This window comes from Diabrotica undecimpunctata, chromosome 1 (assembly GCF_040954645.1).
Source record: "Diabrotica undecimpunctata isolate CICGRU chromosome 1, icDiaUnde3, whole genome shotgun sequence".
NCBI lineage: Eukaryota > Metazoa > Arthropoda > Insecta > Coleoptera > Chrysomelidae > Diabrotica > Diabrotica undecimpunctata.
Genome location: NC_092803.1, coordinates 127,855,739 through 127,882,652, shown reverse-complemented (window position 1 = coordinate 127,882,652; position 26,914 = coordinate 127,855,739). Strand labels below are relative to the sequence as shown.

The window sequence follows — 26,914 nt, the reverse complement described above, 5'->3', positions numbered from 1 at the left end:
ATTTATAGCTAATTAGGAAGTTCGCTCAAAATCGATTACAAAATATCACCCTATCAGACCAGCACAGGCAAGAGAATAAAAACGTATGGAAATTGACTTCGATTCATATATTGTTTCCATTCTATGTTTAATTATGAATAGAAATACCGATTAAATAGTAATGAAGGCTTTAACTTAAATATTAGTTACACTATAATAATTTATAATAAATTATAACTTTACTTTAGTTTTATGCTTTGCTGCAACTACCATATGACAGAATAATTTCTAGACATTATTCGTATAAATTATAAAATATTCTTCATTTAAAACTTTGCTACACGTTGAGGTCAAAGCAACGGAAGAATTTATCGAAATTTTTTATAACAAATATTTAGCTTAAAAAACGAAAATAGTTGGCACACACTCATTTAAAATGTTTGTGTGGTGTGTATGTTCATTGCCAAAAGAATCATCCAATTAATTTATAAAATATAATCTTTAGATTTTGTGTTATGCATGGTATAATGTTTTTTTTGGCAAATTCCGTATTTGTACAACTCGCTCTGCTCGAAATACAAACGTTTGTAGAGTTTTCTGCAGGGAATAGTAAAAAAGCCATAATTCTCGAACCTTCTAACATTTAAAGTGGATAATACTTTCTTAATTAAACCTTATTCTGCTGTTACATGTTTGGGAAGCTTAATGGAGGTTATTAGAAAAATAAAGCCCCTAACTACAGGGTGTTAAATGTTACAGATTCCGTTTTCTTTCAATTTTTAATAACATAAGTTATTATTCACTTATACCATCTGTTTCTGCTTAGATGAAACATTATTAAAGACGAATGTTAATTTATATGTATAATCGGTTCACAATTTATCGATAGCTCACTACAAGTTTAACCCTAATTAAAGAACTGAAATACAGAGAGGATAGGTAATACGATATAATAGTAAACACCAACCTGAAACTGACGGTTTAAGATGTTTTCGACTAATCCACCTTGTATTTGAAGAAATACAATACAGTCAACCAGTCAGTCAACCTTATAATCCGATTACGAAGGTATTTCGAATGGTTACAGATGACCGACTAGTGTCGTAGAGTATATAATAGAAACATTTATTTGAACTAAATAAATATATTTTTTTAATTGTACTTATGTAAATTGTATTTTCCTCTTTATTTAAAAACCTCTTTATTTTATTCAAAAATAAAAAGTTTCTTGCCATTTGTAAAAGATACATTTATTTAATTAAGGGGAAAGGCGCCAAATGTCGCCTGGCAAAATTTTCAATGTGTTTTAAATGTATCCATTATTTTCGAATACAGAGAAAACTAATAAATATTTTTTGAAAAAATTTAAACGCAGAATGAAAGATTACATTAGTACTGAGGGCAGAAAGTCTCTGAAAACTTCTACAATGTTTATTTTAATATGTTTTGTAACAGGGGTGAAAATAAAATATATTTAATTCTGCCTTTAAATTTTTCAAAAATGCTTTTTAGTTTTCTCAGGATTTGAAAAAAAAAATGGATACATTTAAAACACATTGAACATTTTGACAGGCGACATTTTGCGCCTTTCCCCTTTCAAAGCTTATGATTACAACTACTATTAATTACCTTATATAATTACGATTAGAACACTATTCAAATTTAAAATAAATAAGATCAATTTCCCGAGTTGTCTTGAGGGTTAATAATTAGCGGTTGCGTCTCTACGGTCGCATCAATTATGTTATCAAGATCCTACATTTTTTGTTCTTCTTCTATTACATGTCTTACTGCATCTTTCCAGTTTTGTTCTGTAATACGTTGTAAAGACTCGTATAACAATTCACGTACAGCTTGTATTTTATATGACCTATTTTTTCTAGCCACATAACTTTTCATTTGTGCCCAAATGAGTTCAATTGGATTTATTTCGCAGTGGTAGGGTGGAAGTCTAAGGACTATGATGGTTCGCCTTTCCGCTATTTTGTCAACTACGTATTTCTTAAACTTAGATTTGTGTTGTCGGACAATTTTTAAAAGTTCTCTTTTACCATGCCATCTTCGTAAGGCAGATACTTATTTCGCAGCCAGTCAAGAATATCCTGTTTCTTCTACGCAGTCGTTGGAAGTCTTTCTACTAGTCGTGAATGATAAGATGCTTGGTGGTATATGTTCAATCATCTGCTTAAAATACTCTTCGAAAACATCAGCTGTCATCTCCTCATGATAGTCTTTTGTGCTTTTGGACTGAAATTCCAACAAACCATGCTTAACAAATCCTTTTTCACTGCCAATGTGAGAAATTATTAATCTACTGCCTTTACCAGTAGGTGGAGAGATACCACTAGACCAACCTTTCATAAAAGCTTGCCTGGAGCTATACATTTTTATCTGTTTTTTTTTAGAGTCTGACCTGAGTTTACCCACGTTTCATCCTGGTAGAAGATTGGCCTTCCTTCAGCCCGGAATTTTCGTATGGATCTTAGATAATTTCTTCTCCAACATCCTCCCGGTCAATCAAAAGTAATTTTCGGTCTGATTTCTCCCACCGGAAATTTAATTCTTTTAAAACTTGCCACAATTTAGTTCGTCCGATATGAGGCAAATCCGGGTCGTCTCTAACTTCTTGTAAAATTTTGTTTAGGTTTGGTATTTCTTTTTTGAAAAAAAATCCATGAATTTTCCTTCGAATACCATTTTTGGCAAATTTGTCAATTTCAATAGGCTTTTTCCCTCTCTTTAAGTGTTCGTTTGTGTTTGGGTTAGCTATACCGTGTTTTTTTCTTTCTGATAGCAACCTATATATAGTTGACTCCCCTGGCCGTAATTTAAGAATTATGTATCTTTTTTTAGTTTATTCATTGTCATAAATACTAGAAGCTCAAAAAAAAAAATAGCAAGAGCAACGATAATGAAGAACACTAATGATATATTATGCAGGTGGATCACTCAAATGCTTCAGTGCAGATTTATATCCACGGAAACGTAAGCTATATACTCAGTCAACTCAACATGCGCTCAAAAAGGATTACCATTCTAAGATAACCGAACATACTTGGCGATTGGTTTGATCTACGGGCTTTTGATTCTTAGCTATGGGCCATCTAAGAATATGGATACAAAAATTTCGTAGACGATATAATGATACTTAAAAAGAGAAAGTTTCTTGGAGTAGCTAAATAGCTATCCTATTCTGAACGAACATTGTTAGTCTAGCTAAAAACAACACTCTTTTTTCGTTTCTTCTTCTTCTTCTTCTGCTTTTTATGTGTGCCTCCTGTAACTTGTCGTTTTATCGTTGTGTTCTCACTGATTATCTCATTTATATACCTACTATATTTGCATCTTGCATCTACACCGTATATCTATACTTCTAGCTCTGTCAAATAGTATCTCACCATCAATTTTTCTAAAAGTTTTTATCTTTGTTGTTTCTAACATTATTTTTGTCCTCTGTGTGTCAGGCCTTGTTTTTGCTGCGTATGTCATTATTGGTCTCATGACTGTTTTGTAAATTCTGTCTTAAATTTCTTTCCCGATATTTTTATTTCACTGTATTGTTTCATTCAGCCAACTATATAGTCACATACGTAGGAAACCATAAATTAGGTATTCACAAGGATAGAGCTGACCGTCTTATTTAATTCTGCCAAGAAAATAACATGGTCATCTCAAATGCGTTATTTAAAATGAAAAAGACAGTCAAGATTTGATTTCACGTACAAAGCGTCTATGTATCTGTTTATACGTATTTCGCCTTAATAAGGCTCATCAGAACAGATATTCATAGGCGTTCTCAACGTGAAAAATAAATCTCTCCTGTCTTTAAGAAGCAACACTAAAATGGCTTCGAAACGGACGCAATAGCGACATCTGATAATAAATCCGTAAAATAGTTTCGAAACACAATTCAGATTTCTGCCTTAATCTGAGCCTTCTAAAAATTGCAAGGCAAAGCAGACGTTGATAAAGATGTTAATAGAGACATGGGGAATCTAAAATTTGCATTCCACGACATGTCTCCTCAACTAAGCAGAAATCATTAGCGAATTGGTTTCTTGTACTCATACAGAGTAGATCCGAATAAAATGAAAAAGACAGTCAAGATTTGATTTTACGTACAAAGCGTCTATTTATCTTTCACGTTGAGAAGGCCTATGAATATCTGTTCTGATGAGCCTTATTAAGGCGAAATACGTATAAACAGATACATAGACGCTTTGTACGTGAAATCAAATCTTGACCGTCTTTTTCATTTTATTCGGATCTACTCTGTATGAGTACAAGAAACCAATTCGCCAATGATTTCTGCTTAGTTGAGGAGAAATGTCGTGGAATGCAAATTTTAGATTCCCCATGTCTCTATTAACATCTTTATCAACGTCTGCTTTTCCTGGCAACTTTTAGAAGCATCAGATTAAGGCAGAAATCTGAATTGTGTTTCGAAACTATTTTACGGACGTTATTTAAACTTTAAAAACGATGACATTAAACCTATATGTCACCTTAAAATAACAAAGATAAAATGGTGAGAAACCAAATGAATTATTTCATGATTAACACTAGATAAAAAGAAACGTTAAATTGATGAAGGTATATTTCAAAGCAGATTCAGAATCAAATCGCAATCCTGTTTTTGATAAAATAAAAATAAAATTAAAGAAATTAAGTAAGAAGCACATGCTCGAGAAAATAGAAGTTGAGAATTTAAACAATAATGAGACAAAAGACATACTAATAGCAAAAATTTATGACAATTGAAAAAAAGGGAGCCTATCTGAAAATAACGTCGAAAATATAAATAGAAGGTGCATATCTATCGGAGAAGCCATAGTAACACCATAATTGGTTTTCTATGTTTCATCATTAAAATATCTTAGGAAATGAAACCTAACAGAATTTATTGCACGGCAGAGAAAATCTTAATACTCATGGATACTTGAATAAAATATAAAAATACCACCAAAAATACAAATCAATCCAAAATAAAGTTAGATCAAGAATTCGAAATGAAAAAGAAAGTTGGTTTACAGATAAATGCGTAGAAATAGAGAAACTACAAGGAAAACACAAGACTTTTAATTTATATAAAAGAGTACAAGAACTAACAGAATAAACAAAAACCACTGAAACTCCTTATTTGTTAGAACAGAATAATTCAGTCGTAAGAGATATCGAATGAACGAATAAACTGTGAAAGAATTATATTAAAAATCTTTTTGTAGACAACCGAGAAGAAAACGAAATAATACTCCAAGAAAACAAAGCAGGACCGGATATAACAAAAGCGGAAATTTAATATGCTTTGAAAAATATGATAGACGGAAGAGCGCCCGGACCTGATAACCTTTTAATAGACGTTATAAAATTAGACACACTGATAGGTATTTTTAATAACGGTATGAGTACGCTACTGAGGCGAGAGTAAAATAAAAACAATGAAAAAATGCTTACAAAGAAGAGATTATAGACCTAACTATCACAAAGGTATATAAATAATAACCGATGCCGGATATATATTAATCAATCAATATTCTTTATTTCATCTGACTTTTACAAGTATTAAAATGCATCAAATACAATCTATGATCAGTAAAAACTATAAGTACATAAAAACAGTTAACATAAAACATATAAATTATCCAAAAAAACACTTTGCATCCTGATTAAAAGAAGTCCATTTGATTATGATACGCAAACCTAAAGAAAAACCCCATATTTCGACCAATTAGCTTATTAACAGGAACAAAAAAGCGCATAGAAACGGTCATAAACCAAAGACTGAAAGAGAAAAGAAATCAACTTGGAGTCATAGCAAAGGCGCAGTTTTAGTCCAAAACACTCATGCGGACTACAAGTTGTAAAGTTAACAAAATACGAGGTAGTAGAAATAAATGACAGAGTTACTACTCACAATCTATTTATTTAGTTAGTGATGACCGGTTTCGACCACTACAGTTTTCTGGTTGTTTAATTCCGGTATAAGGTCTATTTAAAGATACCATTCTAAAGATTTTACTTTACCTGCGACCTGATGATGACCAGAAAACTGTCGTGGTTAAAACTGGTCGTCGCTTACTAAATAAATAGATTGTGAGTAAGTCCGTCATTTATTTCTACTGTCTAGTTTGAAATGGACTCACACGAGCAACCAAATCATTATTGTAACAGAATACGCCACCGAAGAATTTCGAAACTCAACATACAGATGCAGTATTAAATAACTTTCATTTATAAAATGAACAATTTTACAGTACAGTAAGGCCATAATTTATCCGATCGCTTCATATTTGACAGACAAAAAGTTCTGGATTTGGATACCATAAGTTCTGTCCGATGTCAGAATACCACAAGCCACAATACCACAGGGGGCAGTAGTGTCATCACTACTATCCACCATACACAAAGGTGATCGCCATTAAGTTTGTATGCTGACGATAGAACCGTGATGGCAAAAAGTTTAAGACCAGAACAATAATCCACGAAGAACGTAGAATCCATTCAAGGTTTAATGGTGCATCTAATGGAAAATAAACGCCAATCCCGAGAAAACTCAAGCGGTAATATTAAAGAAAGGAACCCAAATTCTGAATATATTTGAGCCAAAATATTCGATACTGATTTAAATGTTGCTCGAATGAAGCTATCTACCAGTGATACTTCAAAAAGGATTCAGGTTTACTTTACATGCAAAGAAACTAATAAATAAGACAAAACTAATCCAGACCAAGTTCTTTAGAGCAATAGAAAGAAGAAGTAAAATCGGATTTATAACAAAGCTAAGTAAATAGCATTTTATACTGAACTAATAGCATTAGTATATTCCTCGGTAGCAACAAATATGTATGATGAATAGAAAAAGGAAATAGTTTAAAACAATAAGTAATTAAAAATGATGAATAAAAAGGCGCGGAAGATCGGCCGTGTTGTCTGAACTCAGTAGTATTATAAAGGAGCGTACACATCAACCATATTCAGGATCATTTTTGTATATAACCTTACATATAATATTAATGACTAATCTACAAAAAACTTATTAAAGTATTAACAAATATTTTTCATTAAATAATTATTTAATTTAAATTTTTTTTATTTTATTCATTTATTAACTTTCTCTTACTTTACTATTTTTATCCTGAAAATAGTTGGCGCTCAACTATTCGATCAAATAAATATCTATTTAGTCTTTATTATTTAATTCTAATCTTTTATATATATATATATATATATATATATATATATATATATATATATATATATATATATATATATATATATATATATATCGGTTTCAAAACGTCTTGCGTCGTTGTCCGATGCCTAATTTCCACGAATTTCTATCATTCCATTGTTCTTCGGTCAAGTCTCGGGAGCTCATTGCCTTTGTTATTCCCTCCTTCCATGTTCTTTTTGGTCTTCCTCGTTTCTTACGATTTGGTGGTATCCATTTCATGGCGATTTTCGGTAGTCTTGTTTCTGGCATTCTTTGAACATGGCCATACCATATAAGTTGTTTCCTTTCTATGTCTGTTGCCAGTGATCCATCTACCCCCATCCTATTTCTTATTTCATCGTTTCTAATTCTGTCTGCTCTAGATATTCGAAGTGATCGTCTAAATACATCCATTTCTGTTGCTTCGAGTTTTCTTTTATTGGTTTCTGTTAGTCTCCATGTCTCTGTACCATAGGTTAAGCTGGTTTTTATGAGAGATTCATAAATATTGTATTTTCGTCTTTTACCAATTTCTGAGCTCCAAAGAACTCCGTTAAGGCATCCAATTGTTCTACGGGCCTGGGTTATTCGTTTTCTAATTTCCCTATTGTCTGTGCCTGTGGTGTCGAAATCAATTCCTAGGTAGGTATATTCAGTGCAGAATGCAATTTCGGTTGTGTCCATCTGAATGTTGGATAGTTCTGCGCCTATTGGGAGATATTTTGTTTTTTGTGTATTGAGTTCTAAACCCCACTTCTTGTATTCTTCCTGTAGTTTTCTGGCCATATATGTCAGGTCTTCTTTATCGTTGGCTATAAGGACTTGATCGTCTGCAAACTGTAGGGTATATAGGCAAGTTTCTCCCAGATCAATGCCCATTCCTCTACACTTTCTTTTCCACTGATACAGTGCTTTCGCCACGTAGATTTTAAACAATGTGGGGGATATGCAACACCCCTGCCGGAGTCCCTTGTTTACAGGAAATTTTTTTGAAAGTCTATTTCCAATTTTTATTCCCGACGTTGATCCTTCATAAAGCTGTTTAAGGGCGTTAATTACTGTGTGGTTAATGTTTGTTTCCTGCAAAACTTTCCATAGCTTTTTAGCGGGTACAGTATCATAGGCCTTCTGAAGGTCTATAAACATAAGGTGGGTTTCTTGATTGGTACTTGATCTTTTTTCTATTATTTGTTTCAAAACAAACACATTATCGGTGCAGCTCCTTCCCGCTCTAAAGCCAGATTGTTCCTCTTCTTCTTGTTCCTTATATTCTTGTTCGATAATGTCTCGAAGTATCCTTCCATATAGGCGACTTAAGGTACTGGTTACTGATATACCTCGATAGTTTGAGCAGTCCAGTTTACTTCCCTTCTTATGTATAGATGATATGAAGGATACTTTCCACTCATGCGGGACTGGTGCACCGTTTAGATATTGGTTTATACACCAGGTTAATCGTTCAAACAGTTTGTTAGTACCGCATTTGATTAGTTCTGCTGGAATTCCCTCCGGACCTGCAGCTCGACCATTTTTTAGTAGTTGTATCGTTTTTATGACAGTCCTCTCATCGATGTTTATCGTTTCTCCCTGTATGTGTATTTCAGTTGGAGACATTTCTCTATATTCCTCTCTGTTTTCTGTTAATAGATTTTCGTAATGTCGGATCCAGTTCTCTGTTGTTATTAATTGTATGTTTGTTTCTCTTTTTTCATTTGATTTAACTTTTGTCAGGAATTTCCACGTCTCTGAGCATTTTCTACCTCCCATATATGTGTCTATCTCTTTGCATTTTTTGTCCCACATTTCTCGTTTAGCTGTGTTTACTAGTTGTCGTGTTCTTTTTTTAATATCTTTGTATTCTTCTCTATCCAACTCCTGTTTTGTATTTAGCCATTTGTGGTATGCTTTTTTCTTCCGAAGTACTAGTTCTTCAATTTCTTGATTCCACCAAAGGTTTTTACTAGCGGAATTAGTTTTTAGTCCAATGGCCTCCTCTGCTGCTTCTTTGATGCTACTTGTTATGTTTTCGTAAATTTGTTCTACTGACTGGTCTTCTATATTATGTAGCAACTTTTCGTCTAATCTGTGCTGGTATAGGTTTCTTGTGCTTTCGTTGATAAGGCTGTTTAAGTTATATCGTTTGTTCGTTATTACTTCTGTTTGTTGAGGTTCCTCATTAACGTTATTGTCCTTGTTAGATTTAAAAGGAAATACCATTTTTGTCCTAACTATATAGTGGTCGGAACCACACGTCGGTCCTCTAAGTACTCTTACATCATTCACTTTTAAGGTAGTGCTTTGTTTGACTATTACATAGTCAATGATCGATTTTAGATTCCTTGTATGTTGTACCCATGTGTATTTGTGAATATCCTTGTGTTTATAGAAGCCGTTCATTATTCTCAGAGTATGACTCTGACACACTTGGATCAGCCTTTCTCCATTGTCATTCAGGTTTATTTCACCGTAGGGACCGATCACCTCACTGTTTATTCTTTGACCCACCCGGCTATTCAGATCTCCCAGTATTATCAGTTCTCGTGACTTTCCTATGTTGGTGATTATGTCGTTCAATTTTTCGAAAAACTCGTCCTTAGCAGCAATTGATTCGTCATCTGAGATGGCGTAGACTCCAAGAATTGTCACTGGCGTTTGATTTATGTTGATATTAACACGTATGATGTTTTCGTCGATTGTCTCGAAATCAGTTATTTTGTGTTTGAATTTTTTGTGTATCATTACAGAGACTCCTCTCTTTGCTCTTTGGTTTCTAGTTCTAATCTTTTACTTATTGTATTCTATTTCTCGTATTCAGATCCCATATCTATTCCATTTGATTCTATGCCTTAGACATATACATTAAAATATCTATGACTTCTATGCTGTGATTCTAAGCGATAAAATATATTTGTCAGTCGGCAACTCTTGAGTTTTGTTACGTCAGTTTTATTTCAGTGCGGAAGTGGAGAAAATGTTTTTATAATATCTGTCCTTTATTTAAGAAGACGTTTTAGCCAATAAACTCATTTATATCGTTAAAACTTCTCTGAGGTTAGTTGATTTCTTTATATTTAATATTTAACCTATATCAAGTGTGTTTTTTGTTAATTTTTTATATCTGTCTTATAGTTCTTTTTGTGCATAACCTACACATCATCTGTTTGTTTTTACTTTACAAATCGTTCGTAAGTGCATGCAGATTCTTTATTTTTTAAATCATTTTAACTAATTTATTTTAATAATATCTATTTCTATTTAATTATCCTTGACATCAGCTATGTTCTTTAAAAAATTGTTTTTTTTATGGCAAGGAAATTTAAATGTATGCAGTCGCTAACACAAGGTTTCTCATTTTAATTTTTTGGCCTTATTATTTTTTTCTGTTCAACATTTTGGTAGGATATACCCTAACCATACGGGTGGAATTTCTTGAGGCTCGTGGTACTATAAAAGGACTTCCTATGGAATAACAACTGCAGCTGCTATTTAGAACTCAACGGCCCCCTGAAGATACATACATGTAAGCATCTAGATTTAGCTACACGTGTAGCCAACAGCTACGTTCAGCAAACAATCAAACTGTACCAAGCCAACAGTACGTACAACAACATGCCATAAGTATCACTTTAAAATTTTTATGTAAAGTTCTGGGTAGGATTTATTTTTGTTAATATTAAAATTTCAATTATTTTTTTTGTACAATAAATATAATTAGTTAATACCTTGATATATTTATCCCAGTCAAACTCATTTTTCAGATTTGCATTAAGATAAGACGGTCTCGCACCTGAGAGACTGAGCTAGACGAAGTCTTAGTAATTGCCTTCCAAAGAAAGTTGTGAGTTTTATTGTTACACATTGGCTTCCAACTTTCAGAGTCTAGTTATAATATTACACATTGGCGCCCACCGTTTCTGATGGGCCGTGGGATGATTACATCGGCTTTTTCCCCAAAAAAATATCAAAAACAATTAAATTTTCTTTTCAGAGAGATCAACCTCAAGATAGATTTTTCATGGAGAGATCTACTACTAGAAGTTTACCTCTTGTCTGGAACCCTATATAAACGAGTCCAAAAGTTGGACATACGAGCATACATAAAACACGAGTAAAGATGTACAAACAGAGGATAATAGGAATAAAGTACTTAACGCTTACTCGGAAAACAAGCGACCTAACTGCCACGAAAAAATAAAGATATTTGCCTTTTTTCTGACGGATTCTAAAACGAAAAAAATTACGACAGCAGTCTCACGACATGTCTGCATAATAGCTAGGGTAAGTGATTAGAAGTTGGGAGACGAAACCTTGGGAGTATGGGAGATGAGATGGGATCTGCTTCACTCCTAGGATTGCAAATTTTGCATGTAAGTATGTCTTTGATCTTAGTGCCAGATACTTAGAATATCGTACATTTAGCATGTGATAAATATCACGATACTCTAGCGTATACGAAGTAAACTGGAAAATTTCAAACCATTAAAACCAAGAAACTGAATGTATCGAGCGTAAGATATGTGAAATCAAAAATAACTAAGAAACCTCTAACTACTACAATGAAAGATCGATGGTAAAAGAAGAATGGTATTGTTATCATAATCTTAGGCATTCTACCCTAAGGCATCTAAAACATTATTTAGATCAGCGGTAAAACAGTTGTATTTGATGGATTCGACCGTTACTTGATAGAAATTCATTTTATGTAACAATAAAATACTTTGTTTTCAAAACTTCCACAACATTTATTATAAAATCTTAACACTACAGCTGTTTCGGCTGATTGCTTTTCTCAAGTGGTCTATTTTTGGCATGGCTTTACACTTTATAGTTTTTAATGAAAAGGGTTGAGGAGAGGAGAACTATTTGTCTCAAGTTGGTCATTCAGAATTATATCTGTGTTTTTTAATTTCTTAATTTCCATATATTCTAATAAGGATAGCTTAAGGCCTTTATTTTGAATGTGAAGAATTTTAAATTCGTCATTAAAATAATGATTATGCTCTAGAAGGTGAAGTGCGTATGTGGAATCTGTTTTTCTATTATTGAAAGGCCTTTTATGTTCTGCTATTCGTTTATTAAAATTTCTACCAGTTTGACCGATGTAAGTTTTTGGGCAATCGCCACATTCACCATGTGTAAGTGCTTTTTATTTTGGCTCTTGTTGTTTTTAATATATTTGCCTAAGTTGTTATTTGTTCTGAAAGCTGGTGTTATTCCTTTATTTTTTAAGTGTTTGGCTATTTTTGTTGATATTTTGCCTGTATATGTAATCCAGCAGAAGGGACTGGGTTTTTTCTGTGTTGGTGAAAATACAGGCTCGATTACATATACAGGCAAAATATCAACAAAAATAGCCAAACACATAAAAAAGAAAGGAATAACACCAGTTTTCAGAACAAATAACATCTTAGGCAAATATATTAAAATCAACAAGAGCCAAAATAAAAAGCACTTACACAGTGGTGTATACAAACTTAAATGTAGCGACTGAGCAAAAACCTACATTGGTCAAACTGGTAGAAATTTTAATAAACGAATAGCATAAAAGGGCTTTCAATAATAGAAAAACAGATTCTACATACGCACTTCACCTTCTAGATCATAATCATTCTTTTAATGACGAATTTCAAATTCTTCTCATTCGAAATAAAGGCGTTAAGTAAGCTATTCTTGTTAGAATCTATGGAAACTAACAAATTAAAAAACACAGATATAGTTCTGACTGACCAACTTGAGACAAACAGTTCTCTCCTCCTTAAACTATTTCATTAAAGACTATAAAGTGTAAACGCATGCCAAAAATAGACCACTTGAGAAAGGAAATCAGCTTAAATGCTGTAGTGTTAAGATTTTATAATAAATGTTGTGGAAGTTTTGAAAACAATGTTTTCAGTGTTTTATTGTTACAGTTGTATTTACTAATCTCATAGCCAACATCCGTTGCTACTTTTATAACAATTTCAACAACATAACAAAAAATTTGCACCAGTATTCTATCTAATACCACTGTCTATATAAAAATACTACATTTATTTTAGAACTGTTATGTAACTAGTATAAATGATTGATAACGTATTATCCAACGTATTATTTTTTAACATGATCCGATTTTTGAGCGGCAGAAATGTATTATACGCATTTCAATAAATACGAGCCCTAACCTATTTTGTCAGGTATTGATTTATGGCAAACGGCAAATAATTCAGTTAGCTTTTGCAGGAATGTATTTTGCAAATTTAAAATTGATTTAATTATTGAAGGCTAAATATTAATTTAAGCTAAAATATGCGCTAAATAATAATTAAAAAAAATTAAATAAAATAAAATAATGAACATTAAATAATAATCACTTTATAACAATAAAAAGGGACAAATTTTAATTGTATTTCCTGTTACAGGTAGATTATATATATTTTAAGACAAATTTTTCAAAATGTATTAATTAAATATTTAATACATTAAAATGCTGATTCGCTAAATTGATAAACGTAATTTCAATTGCAACTGTAAAGTTGGTTCCTTCTTCTTCTTCTTTTGGCATCATAACCCTGGATGGGTCTTTGCCTGTCTGGCTATGTCCTTCCATTGAGATCTCTCTTGTGCCCTTCTTCTCCATTGTCTTATGTTCATTGTTTTCAGGTCGTCTTCCACGTCATCCAACCATCTCGTTCTGGGCCTTCCTTTTTTTCGCCTTCCTTTCGGGCCTTTCGGGCTTCCATTGTAACATTTTCTTTGTTGTTTTTGCATCGTTTTGTCTCTTCACATGTCCCAGCCATGACAGTCTTTGACTTTTCACAAATCTTACAATGTCATAACCTTCATTTAACTCATTAACCTCGTCGTTTCTCCTGATTCTCCATGTGCCATCTTCCTCTTGTACCGGGCCATATACTTTCCTCAGTATTTTTCTCTCGAATGTCCTGAGTTGGGCTTCATCTTTTTTCGTCATTACCCAAGTTTCACATCCATAGGTTACTACGGATTTAATCAGTGTTCTGTAGTTAGTCATTTTGGTTCTTTTGTCTAATAATTTCGATGTCATCAATCTTTTATTAGCATAGTATGTACGATTCCCGCTGGAAATACGTGCATTAATTTCGCTACTTACGGAGTTATTCTGATTGATTTCCTACGTTAATTGAAAGTTTAAAGTTGGTTCCTACGTTAACCAAAATAATAATAAAAAAAATGATTCAATTTTATTGTTACGAATTTTCGATGTTATGAAGTATCGCGGTTATGAATTTATGGCATTAAACGAAATTCACGTTCCAATTTTTAGTCCGACTTGTGGTCCAACTTCCGCAGTTGGATCTGAAATCGGACCATGAGTGGGCTGGTTAGATTAGTTGGACAACTAGTGGTACGAGTCGGAACATCTAGAGGGACGACTTGAAGGTCCGACTTCCGACTGGCGACGAAGTGGGAGCGTGAATGATGAAGTTGGAAGTCGGATCACAGGTCGAATCGAAAATTTCCTCAGTCAGTTGATCTTCGGCACCTGTTACGTATAATATTTCTATGAATTACTTTATGCAAAATTCCTAGTTCGCAAATATTTAATAGAAAATAAACTTTCAACTTCACGAAAAATTACCCCTAATAAAATACACGATTCTTTATCATCATCTACTTTTATTTGAGCAAAGCTTTTTTTCCTTTACATTTTCCTTTTTGTAGATCTATTTCGGACACTTCCAGGTACACAGGTACAATTTCCAACACTTCGGATTGTCCACAGTAGAATTATCAACAAACAATGAAAATTAAATTATAGCTGTACTGAAATTAGAAGTAACTGTTTCTTTATATTGTTCTGAAGTTATTTTCTTGTGGCATCTTATGCAAATTTACTACTTTAATTGGAAATAGGCCTGAATATTAGTTGGAAATTAAATTTATGTGACTTTTTGACTTCAACTTCGGAATATTTTGATAACAGTTTCGGAAGTGGAATTCCAAACGTCAAATACATTCAATTTCTAATTCATATTTTGGCTTATTCCCAATTAAAATAGTAAATTTACTATAAGATCACTTTGTAACTGATATTTCCTCCCTATATACAATTTGCTTACAACATCGTTGCATCATCAGTACTAAACGTTGTTCAGTACTGACACATTTACGCATGACGGTATCTTTTTGCAGCAACAGCGAAAAAGTGAAGTTATCTATTCTAAGGTAGTTTTTGTAATCATCCTCATCAATGACATTGAGCAATTTCGTGTCAAAATATTTCACACGATCAACAAATAATTTCTTCATCTAACATTTTTTCTTTTTTGTTTCAAATGATAAGGATAACAAGCACAATGCTGCCATTTTCTTTCTCCTAATTATATATTGCGTAGTGTTTACTCGATATATTTTTTGGTTAAGCGATGTACACCGTCGTGAAAACAAACTAGAACTGAAGTTGGACCGCTAGTTGGATAGCAAGTTGCAGCGTGAGTGGAGTCCGGCTAAGTGAGACCGTAAGTCGGAACGTAAATGCCTAGCTTTACGCTAGGCACACACACATCGAATTTGGACGGTCGATAAAAGTTCGATCGAACAAATTCCTTTGGTGGCGCGAAGAAACAATGTGAGCATGCACAAACATCGATCACCAAACGGCACGGCATCGATGTCGTGTGGCGATCGATGAATGTCACTGCATGGACGGCTGTCGTGGTCGTTGCCGTCGTTCCAAGGGGTATAGTACCAAATGAACGCGCGCACACACATCGATCTTTGTCGACCGACCAGAGGAACAGTTGCGTTTTTTGGACATTCCTCAACGTACGTAGCTCTGTGTTGCTACGTAGTTCTGTGTTGTTTATTGTGATTTTGTGTACTCCACCTAAAAAACCTTTGTGGATTAACAAACGTCATCGAATAAATATCGTGTAGTGTGCGTGCAAGGCATCATCGATAAAAGTTCGATCGAACTTTTATCGACCGTCCAAATTCGATGTGTGTGCGCCTAGCCTAAGTTATCTGTTACGCTAGGCGGACACGAATTTGGACGGTCGATAAAAGTTCAATCGAACAAATTTCTTTGGTGGCGCGAAGAAACAATGTGAGCGTGCATACGCATCGATCGCCAAACGGCACGGCATCTATGCCGTGTGACGTTCGATCACTGCCACTACATAGACGGAAAGGTATCAAATAAAAGCGCGCTCACACATCGATCTTTGTCTACCGTCCAGGTGACTAATATAAAGTTGCATTTTTTGGACACTGCTCACGCTACATCGCTCCGTATTCCTACATAGTTCTGCGTTGTTCATTGTGATTTTGTGTACTTCACCTAACAAACCTTTGTAGATTAATAAATGTCATCGATTAAATGTCGTGTAGTGTGCATGCAAAGCATCATCGACAAAAGTTCGAAGGACGGTCGATCGATGATCCAAATTCCTAGTCGCGTTTGTCGCGTTTGTGCGCCTAGCCTTACCATTTGGCTTCTTTCAGACAGACGACATTTTGTCGTTGTCGTGCAGTGTCGTGTCGTGAAAAAAAGTTTGGCTTCTTTCACACGGACGACATTTTGTCGTTGTCCTCCTAAGGTACGGAGGACCAGATCTGACCAAACAACTACTAAAACTAATTAAAAAAATAATGGAACAAAACAGAATTTCTCAAGAATGGAGATCAAGCATCCTAATATCTCTCTTCAAAAAGGGAGACAAATCGGACCCGGAAAATTACAGAGGAATTAATTTATTAAACACAACACTCAAATTAACAACCAAAGTGATAACAAATAAATTGAATGAAATGATAACTATATTAGATATTTATATATGATATATTTATATTCGATATTTATAATGAGGCAAGTGCAAGAGAAGTCATTAGAATACAACAAACCGGCATATCTATGTTTCGTGGACCTTAAAAAGGCATTTGACCGGGTCAACTTAAAAGACGTTATTCACTTAGTCCTCTATTGTTCAACCTGATTATGGATGAAATAATAAAAAAAGTAAGAACTAAAAAAGGATACCAAATAGGAGAAAAACAACTTAAAATAAACTGCTATGCAGAAGACGCAATACTACTCTCTCAAAGTGAAGATGATTTACAACGTATGCTGCACCAATTTAATATAACCGCCAGAAAATTTAACATGTTAATTTCCCCAACAATGACAAAATGCATGGTTATAACAGCAAATTTACTAAGATGTAAATTGGAGCTGGAAGGTCAGATCTTAGAACAAGTGATGGAAGATCCGAAACCGAAGTGGAAGATCAAGTGAATAGAGCAAACAGATCCGCAGGCTGCCTAAACGAAACAATATGGAGAAATAAAAATATCGGGAAAGAAACGAAAGGCAGAATTTACAAAACAGTCATCAGACCAATAATGACATACGCGGCAGAAAAAAGACCTGCCACAGAGAGGACAAAAAGGATGTTAGAAACAGCAGAGATGAAAACACTTAGAAAAATTGATGGTAAGACACTATGGGACAGAATACAGATATACGACATAGATGCAAGGTGGAAAACATCAAAAACTGGGTAAAAAATATAAGAGTAGAATGAAACGATCATATAAGCCGAATGACAACAAATAGAGTAGTAAAGACGGCAAGAGACGGTTCCCTAATAGGAAGACGATCAGTAGGAAGACCACGCAAACGATGGAATGACATCTTACTGGAGGCACATTGAAAAACAGACAGAATCATGTCTATATAAAAAGAAGAAGAAGAAGAGAAGATTTTTTTTTAATTTAAATATTTAACAAATATTTTTAAATCTAAATTCACTACCACTGTTTAGAATAAATCGCGATTTTTTCGCCTACGCACGACAAGTGTGAAAACTAGAATGGACTTGCTTGTACCACTGCAGTTGTTCACGATCGCGACATCGTGTCGTCGCAGTGATCCTGCCGGGGTACTACGACAGTCGTGTACGACTACGATTTTAAATCGCGCGTGTGAAAGTTTACATTTAATCAATAAGTTAACTGCTATACACAATATCGTTGCCGTACAGGACTACGACAAAATGTCGTCCGTCTGAAAGAAGCCTTAGTGGCGTTACGAACTGTCGCGTTAGGAGAAGTCTTGTAACAGCTAAAGGTAAATTTGAAAGTTGTTTGATTTTGTTATATTGTAAATAAACATTAAATTTATATATAAATACTTGCTGCGCTGTATAGTTAATGTATACATTGACTAGTCAAAGTTTACATTTCAATGCTTCTAACTAGTTTAACTTATACATTTACTTATTTTATAGTTTACGTGTAACGCAATACTATATAGAAACATTTAAAGCAAGAAAGGAAAAAGATAATTGTTTATTTGTGATGACAATAATTAGTGAATTATATTTACCTGAGGTTTGGCCTGCGAAGTGCTAGAAGCATCTTTCTGATCTTCTTTATTCTTTCTGGTCATATGACCTCTAAACGAAGCCTGTATTTTGGTTGCGGCATGGCATAATTCTGAAAGGAATATAAATATAATAATAACATAATATTATTAATAAATCTCGTACAATATCTTTTAATAATTGCCAGATAGTATAAAATGAAGGACAAACATTTGTATGCACATAATGCGTCAACATAATTTGTCGTCAACTTTATATTTTTTTAACAAAATATATAGGTTTTAAAAAATGTACAATATTCTCAGTCCAAATTTGAGTCCAATAAATTGTTTACGCTGTTAGGTATATTAAATGCAATAAGATTATTACCCAAAGGATGACATACAATTAAAAATGGTAAACATTTCATCTTTTACAAATAAGTGGCTCATTTTTAGATAATAAGTATGAGTAAGTCTTATGTGTCCAATTTGTAACCTGTAAGGTCAATTTTAATTTGATTCAATAAGGTTTGAGAAAACTTTCACTTATTTTTTTACTTACACAAAGGTTGATTTTTAAAATATGCTTTTAGATTACTCGTAGTATTTTGACACTCTTCTTTTATGTCGGTACATACAGCAATTTCACACGCGCACTAGCCAACTCTTTCGTTGCCTTCCATACTAATGTGGGATGATATCCATATAAAGCTGATTGGTCTAGACCTTTCTACAACCTGCATCAGTTTAGATTTTATGAGAGTCTCAAGGGAGCCTTTATTGCCGTATTTCCAGGTTCCAGTAAGAGCCTAAGAAGGTATGCATTAAATTCTATCAGGAAACGGTCGAAAAAATCTTTTTTAAACAATGAAAAAGTAAAAACTTACAAATAACCATACCTATCACCGAAAATCAGAAAATATTTCCATTAGGTAATAAACTAATAAATAATAATAACCATAAATTCCAGATACCTGGTTTAATTTTCTCCTCTTTTCTCCTGTTCCTTCTTCTTCATCAATCCAGAAATCAGACAGTGTACTTCTCTCCACTCTTTCTCTCCTCTCAACATTGTTTATCATGTTTCTTTCATCCAGCCCGAAACTCATTTGCCTCTTGAAGTGTCCCCTCCCATTTGTCCATCTCTGGCAGTTACAAATGTGGGCGGAAGCGTCCGGTATCCTACAAACAGTACAGTCTGCCGAGGCACATTGGATTATTTTATTTGTGAAGGTGCCAAAACTACCATGTCCGGTCAGAAACTGCTTCAGGAAGTAGTCTAGTTTCCTGAACTTACATTCCCATTACGGCCTCAGATCAGGAATAAGCTCCATCGTCCACCTTGCCTTTCCGCTATTATTTGCCCATTCTCTCTGCTACTCCACTATCGTTTTCTCTCTTTTATTCTCATCTATATTTCCATCCATTCTCCTCGCATACACTCTCGCTTACTCTTTGCACAACAAAATGATCAGTATTACCGCATCAATGACAAACAGAGCCTCATTTGAAACCATCCTGTATGCACTAGATACCCTGAGGATCATTCGCCTATGCGAAGTCTCCATCAGCCTGGCGTGTTTTGCAGTATTCAGTGCCCTACGCCACACGGGGGCAGCGTAGGTTACCACTGACTTCAAAACTTTATTTAGCACCCGTCTTTTGGTGCTACCTGGGCCTCCAATGTTTGACATCAGCCGTATCAATGCCTCCTAATTTCGGTTCGCCTTCTCTACCATCTTTTGGATGTGTACGTCAAACCTCAGTTCTTCCAACAACCAGACTCCGATATATTTAACCGGTGCAACCCCCACACCTTCCGTTATAAAGCGAAGAGAGGATTTGTCCCGTTTCCCTGTGAGAACCAACACCTCAGTTTTCTGATGTGCTATCTGTAGATAGTTCTCCTTGATCCACCTACTAATACGATGCAGGACTGTGTTAGCCGCATTAGCCATGTCCATTTTCTCACTCGCCTTCGCAACCAGTGCATCATCGGCATAAGCTACAAGGGTGCATCCGCTTGGCATCTGTAGACTCAACGCCCCGCCGTACAGGACATTCCACAGCATGGGGTCTAGTACTGAACCCTGTGGAACACCTTGCGACAAACGGATGCTGGTATCTTTTTCTCTTATGGACCTGTCAGTAAAGTATCTGTCAATTATGTTGACCAGATACTCATTAACGCCCAATTCTCTCAGCCTGGACATGATTTTTTCCCATGATGCCGTGTTAAAGGCATTATTGACGTTAAGCAGGATAAGAGCCACCCACCTCTTTGTAATCTTCTAACTAAAGAGGTTACTTCTGTGACTGCATCTATGATGAACCTTTTGGTCCTAAAACCATGTGGGTAGTCGCTCAGTGCATCCTTTTCTTCCAACTCTTTCCTAGCGTCTTTCAATAGTGATGGAAACTTGGAGACCAGAGCTTAAATTAGGCTTCAGGACCATAAAATTGATGAATGGAGTAAATGTGTTATTAAATAGAGTATTGATTATATTTGGAACTATTGACGTTATATGTGATACTGATACGTGTAGAACGAAATACGGCGATGACGTAGTGATGGCTGCCCCTTTTTCTGATATTAAATTTCTACAGGTGATGTTCGGAAAGCTTCTAAGTGCTGTATTGTGTAAAGTGTTAAGTTGTAATAACGATACTGAAGGTGCAGATGCATAAGCAATTGATCCGTAATCAATTTTTGATCTTCTTAAAGTTCTGTATATTGCTAGCAGAGTAGTGCAATCAGAGTCCCAATATATGTTTGACAGTCTCCTCATCGGATTAAGTTTTTTGTTTAACGATAATATGAACTGCCTAACATGTTTTTTCTAAGTAGGTTGTTTATCAAACCACATACTTACGAATTTCGCATATGTGATTTGATCGATAGAGAAGAAATAAATATTTTGAGATAGATATTGTGTACAAGATTCTTTTAAGACAACACCTACAAATTATAAAACCGGGAATTGGTAACGTATATCAGGGGACAACTATTCGAGTTTTTTTAGAAAGCTTTGGAAAACTGTTGAAATTAAACTGATATTTTTGCCTTTAATTTATACGACCAAGTCATCAGCATATAAACGTGCTTTAGATGATTTCATAAGGCTTTTGATTATCATTATTGGCGATCAATAATAGTGTACTAATAATTACTCCCTAAGAGGAGTCCCAGTTATTCAGAATAGTGATTGTTAGCTTTGATACGAAACGATCTATTTTTTTAAAAGTTCTTGATACAATAAAGGCAGTTTACACGCATGTTCCATGACTACAACTGTTTTAAAATATATCTCTTACGTGTATAGATTACTCTCTCCATATTTAAAAAACATTGCATATACATGTTGTTTTATTACTAAAATCGCAGATAACAGAAATTGTTCAAAAACGTGAATATCATTTTCTAGATCTAATATAATGTCTATGCCAGATTGGTTTCGTCGAAAACTATTTTATTCATATTAAGTTAATTTAAATTTTCTAGGCTAAGTTAACCTTTAGTTAATATCTTGCTCATTGCACAAGTTATGCTTATTAGTTTACGGTAATCAGGGTGCCGACGAGAATTTGGCTTTTGAGAAATGAAAGAATGATGGATTTTTTTAAACATGTGAGTACTTAAAAGCAGACCATGCCATTAACACATAAAATATTAAGATATTTATATGTACAAATAGGAATTTAAAAACATTATTAACGTTCGAATATTTGAGGAAAATAAAAGATAGAAAGATTAAAATTAAAGATTTGGACTCAAAAGAAAAATAATATTCGGTGAAACTTTTGTTCAAATTATTTGTAAATATCTTTGACACAAATGAGAAAAAGTATTGTTTGAAAAGTTCTATGTCACCACTCGAGTTGCTTGGCAACAGCGCACTATATTTACTAGCGATAATACACACACAAAAGTAATCGTATAATTCACAATTAAAATTTAATTTAATAATAGTGCACCACGAACGTATATAAAATAAACTTATAAAAGTATTAGATATAACTGTTTTATTTAAATAGTAACGGTGAAAATTTAATTAAAAGTACTGCGAAACTAAGCGGAAGAAGACTTGAATAATATTCTTTCTCTCTGAAGTTTTCACAGAATTTATAAACCAATTAGGATAGCTAATAAAAATAAAACTTCTTGTGTTTTTATGTTATTGCATATCTAAACTTCAATATCAATATTTTTACGTAATCAGAAACGTACCAAGGCACTTTTTTGGTTAATATGTTGTCTTTGGAAACATCTTTACTGAAACTTTAATCAGTTTTTGATTATTTAATACGTCAAGTCAAGAACTCACATTCACATAAAAAGAAGTGGCAAAAATCAAAATGCAACAGCCAATTGCGATATATTAGTTATTCAAGGGGATCAGGTTTTACTAGAAATTACTTTATACCCTATATCGAGTGTTTTAATTGTTAGATTTTTTTTTGGAAGCCGTCTATTATAAACCGATCTTACTTAAGCCAATGGGGTTATTTTACATCTTCATTCATTTATAATACCTATTCCAGAATTATGGAACGCTGTATCAGCTTGTATTGGTCTAGTAGGTGGCTACCATATGTTTTCGGAGTTTTCGGAGTAACGCCTAGCAACCTATGCAATAGTTGAGTACTTCCGGTTCTCTGCTACAGGGTTTGCTGCTTTAGTCTAAATACAACAGCTTCATTGTATGCAGGTGTCTTGTGACTGGTGCATGCTCAGTAAAAAGGCCTGTTATCTCCGAGCTACTTCAGATCTACTTTCACATGCCAGTCCAATATTATATTGTGCCATGTGTTTCATCGGGTATAATGTCCCAGTGAGAGTTCTGTTATGTGTTGAATTCAGACTTTTTTCCGGTCGAAGAAAGTGGTTTTTAGCACTTCTACGGCCGGCTTTGAACCAAAGTATTTTGAATCTTATCTTCATTTTCAAGATCATCAGCTCTTTTATTACCATGTATTTCCGTAATCTGAAATCAATACTCTCTATACTCTGTCGAGTTCTTCTCGGCATTCCCACAATAGCCTAGAGTCCACTATAGGCCGCTTGACCATCTATGCATATATTGTTCTGCTTCATTTTGTACCGTTTGTGTGCGCTTAAACACCCTTCTACTCTACCTAAGAAGTCTCTTAGGGCTCATTCCTAGATTAAAGAAGTTTTTCTTTCAGCCATGATTTTTTTAAAACACGTATTAAATCATTTGGGGATACTTTTATAGGTATACTGTAAATACCATGTCTATAGGTATACTTATATAAGTCATAGGGCTAAAATTATTATTGCTTAAATGTTTTGAGCCTTATTCTATCCAACCCTGCACAGTTACACAGAAAGTGTTTCATCATCTCGACTTTAGCCTTACAAAATCTGCAATCCGCACTTTCTGTCACTCCGGTTTTATTCATATGTCCTGAGGCGACAGTGTCCTGTTAAGAGACCTCGAGAGCTAATTCGTAGATTATTCCTATTCATATCTAGTAGATCTTTGAATTTCCTCTTCGAAGGTTCATATATTAAAGCCTGCAAATGTTTGAGACAGGTTCTGGGCCTATGAATGTTTCCTTTGCCACTTCTCTGGCAAGTAAATCTGCTTTTTCGTTTCCTATAATACCAGTATGTCTAGACACCCAGAGTACATATACTTTGCTACTTTTTCCGATCCGAATCAGATTCTGCAGACAGTTATAAACTAACTTAGTGTCAATTCGACTTGATTTCAATGCCTTTAATGCCGCTGGGGTATCTCATATATATTTTATAGATTTGCTCCTGCTGCGGTTCCTTTTTATTAGTTCGAGTAGGCACATCTCTATAGCATAAATTTCCGCTTGAGGTATACTATTCTAACAAAATAAAAATCTTTACCTTATACATTTTTTCCACTACTAAATGTTTCTTCTACAGTTTTAGACCTGACAAATAGAAATACCGTTTTGGGACAGTATTAAAAACGATTTAGCTCAATAAGAAATATAACTTCGTATTGCAAGAAATAAAGCATTTATTTGACTTTGGTGTATAAAAGCAGCTAAACGTTAAAAGCAGACTGACTAAAAGAACAAAACATGTTATTACAATTTAGATACACGTAGCGTCTAGATACTCTAGACCAGTTGTTCCCAACTGGTGGTCCGCGGACCCCTGGGGGTCTGCGAGCTATGGCTGAGGGGTCCGCAAGATATAAAAATAGATATATGAAGAGCCAGGGATAAAAACGATATCAGTCCATTTTGCAAATTTTTTTAGTAGAGCGAAAACAAAGTTTTTCTCTCTAAATCTTTAAAATTAATAACATATATCGCGCAAACTTAAAGTTATATCAAATTTTAGATTGTTAACTATAATTTTGTGTATATACCTAAAAAAAATATTTTCGTGTAAGACAGATTCAGTCTCCCCTCTTCACCACCACTGGCACTGGAACTAGATGGGACCCTACTTTGGCTTTATGCCGTTAAAATGCGTCGCTGTATGGCCAATATCATTAAAGATACATTGCTGGTCAGACTTATCATGAGCGACATCTTTGTTCTTCAATTGTACGAAAGCACCGACATATAAAAAAAAGGAATAATGTTGTGTTTTGTTTGATTTTTGTGGAAGGACCAGATATTGGAAGATTTTCTTTTTTCATATGAACTACTTCACACAACAGAAGCAGATATTTTTACTGCATTGAATGATTTTTTCAATAAACATGACGTCACATGGACAAAATGTGTGAGCTTGTCTACGGATGGAGCAAAATCAATGGCTGGCCACAAAGCAGGACTTCAAGCTCGTGTCAAAGCAGTAGCTCCTGAGGTGAAATGGACAAACTGTTGTATTCATCGTCTTGGTAGCCAAAACGTTGAATGAACCTTTGCAGAAGATACTTTACGAAGTAGTTCAAATCGTTAACTACAGTGAAACGCGACCTCTGCAATCCAGATTATTTTCTTTGTTGTGCAAAGAGATTTGCAGTGAGCATGAACACCTTCTTATTTATACGGAAGTAAGGTGGCTCTCTCGAGGGAGGATATTGACAAGATTTTTTGAACTTGCTCAACTGCCTACTTAGCTGAAGTGTTTGAACACTTGAATGTATTAAACTTAAGTTTGCAAGGGTAAAATGTAGATATGTTCAAAGTAGAAGATCAGTGCTATGTTAAAAAAGTGCCAGCTGTGGGCGGCAAGGATTAAAAAAGAGCCGTTCACTAACTTTCCTAACTTGAAACAGTTCTTGGAGTCTGCAGAGCAGAGTTTAACTGACCCGATAAAGATCAACGCAGCCGAGCACCTACGCAGCCTAGCCACGACTTTTAGGATATACTTTCCTGAACCTGACTCTGACGATGGTTCGATTCGAAATCCTTTCAGCTGTCAAGCAATTGAACAAATCCAAGGCCTCACAGAAGAATAACAAGATAAGCTTGTGGATTTGTCGAGTTGTGGTACGATGAAGGACATTTTTAATGGCGCGAAAATAGCAGACTTCTGGGCAACAGCAAGCAAGTATTACAAAGAACTTGGAGACAAGGCCATGAAAAAAATCCTTCCGTTTGTAACAACCTATCGGTGTGAGCAAGCATTTTCTTCCATGTGCTTTATGAAAGACAAATATAGGAATCGGCTTGACGCGGTCTGATTTCAGAGTGAAAGTTTCAAGTTTGGAACCTAACATTACAGAAATAATGGATTCTAAGGTTAAATTCAACGTATCTCATTAATTGAGGAGTGGAAATTAAAGCTAATAATGTACTTGTGTAGGTACTCTGTGTTTTCACAAATAAATCCTAAATAGAATTAGTTTGATTTATGTTTTTACACATTTAGGCTATTTTTAGGTAACTTTAGGTTTGTTTAGGTCTTAAGAAAATAGTGGGGGTCCTCGTTATTGTAGTACCTTGATGAAGGGGTCCTTGGAAAAATTTAGTTGGGAACCCCTGCTCTAGACGAATAACCCGAACACAATTCGAAAAGCTGATATTATCTACATTCGGGACAGAGGTGTAGGCATGCCAATGTATATTACTCCTCCACTCTTAGAATCAGGCATTTTTCAAGAGACTAAAAATGATTTGTTGAAAAATGATTTGGGCTGTGTATGAGGAACTTCTTCGGCATCATCTTCTTAAACTTTATTAGTATCAACGGAATATATTCTTTCTTTTTATAGATATGTGGGATTACTATATTTGGAAGTACAGGTGTTGATTTTTGGAGATTAAATGGTTGTTACTGAATATTTGATCGATAAAGCAATCTAGTGGAATTAATCAATCTTTTCTTCTCAGATCATCATTATCTCATATTATCAGGACGAATTCAATGTTAGATGTGTGCATGGAAAAGCCGTGTTTTGTTAAAAATTTTCATTAAATATTAAATAGGTGTTTGA

General features: G+C 34.4%; 1 protein-coding gene across 2 annotated transcripts in view; it reads right to left on the bottom strand.

Annotated features, from left to right (window-relative positions):
- igl (IQ calmodulin-binding domain containing protein igloo) overlaps positions 1 to 26,914 on the bottom strand; it is an 838,464-nt gene that overhangs the window by 19,995 nt on the left and 791,555 nt on the right. For both annotated transcript variants that reach the window (XM_072519539.1, XM_072519536.1), the window contains exon 4: positions 18,537 to 18,646. In XM_072519539.1, the coding sequence (XP_072375640.1) occupies positions 18,537 to 18,646 (110 nt within the window). The remainder of the gene's footprint in view (positions 1 to 18,536; positions 18,647 to 26,914) is intronic.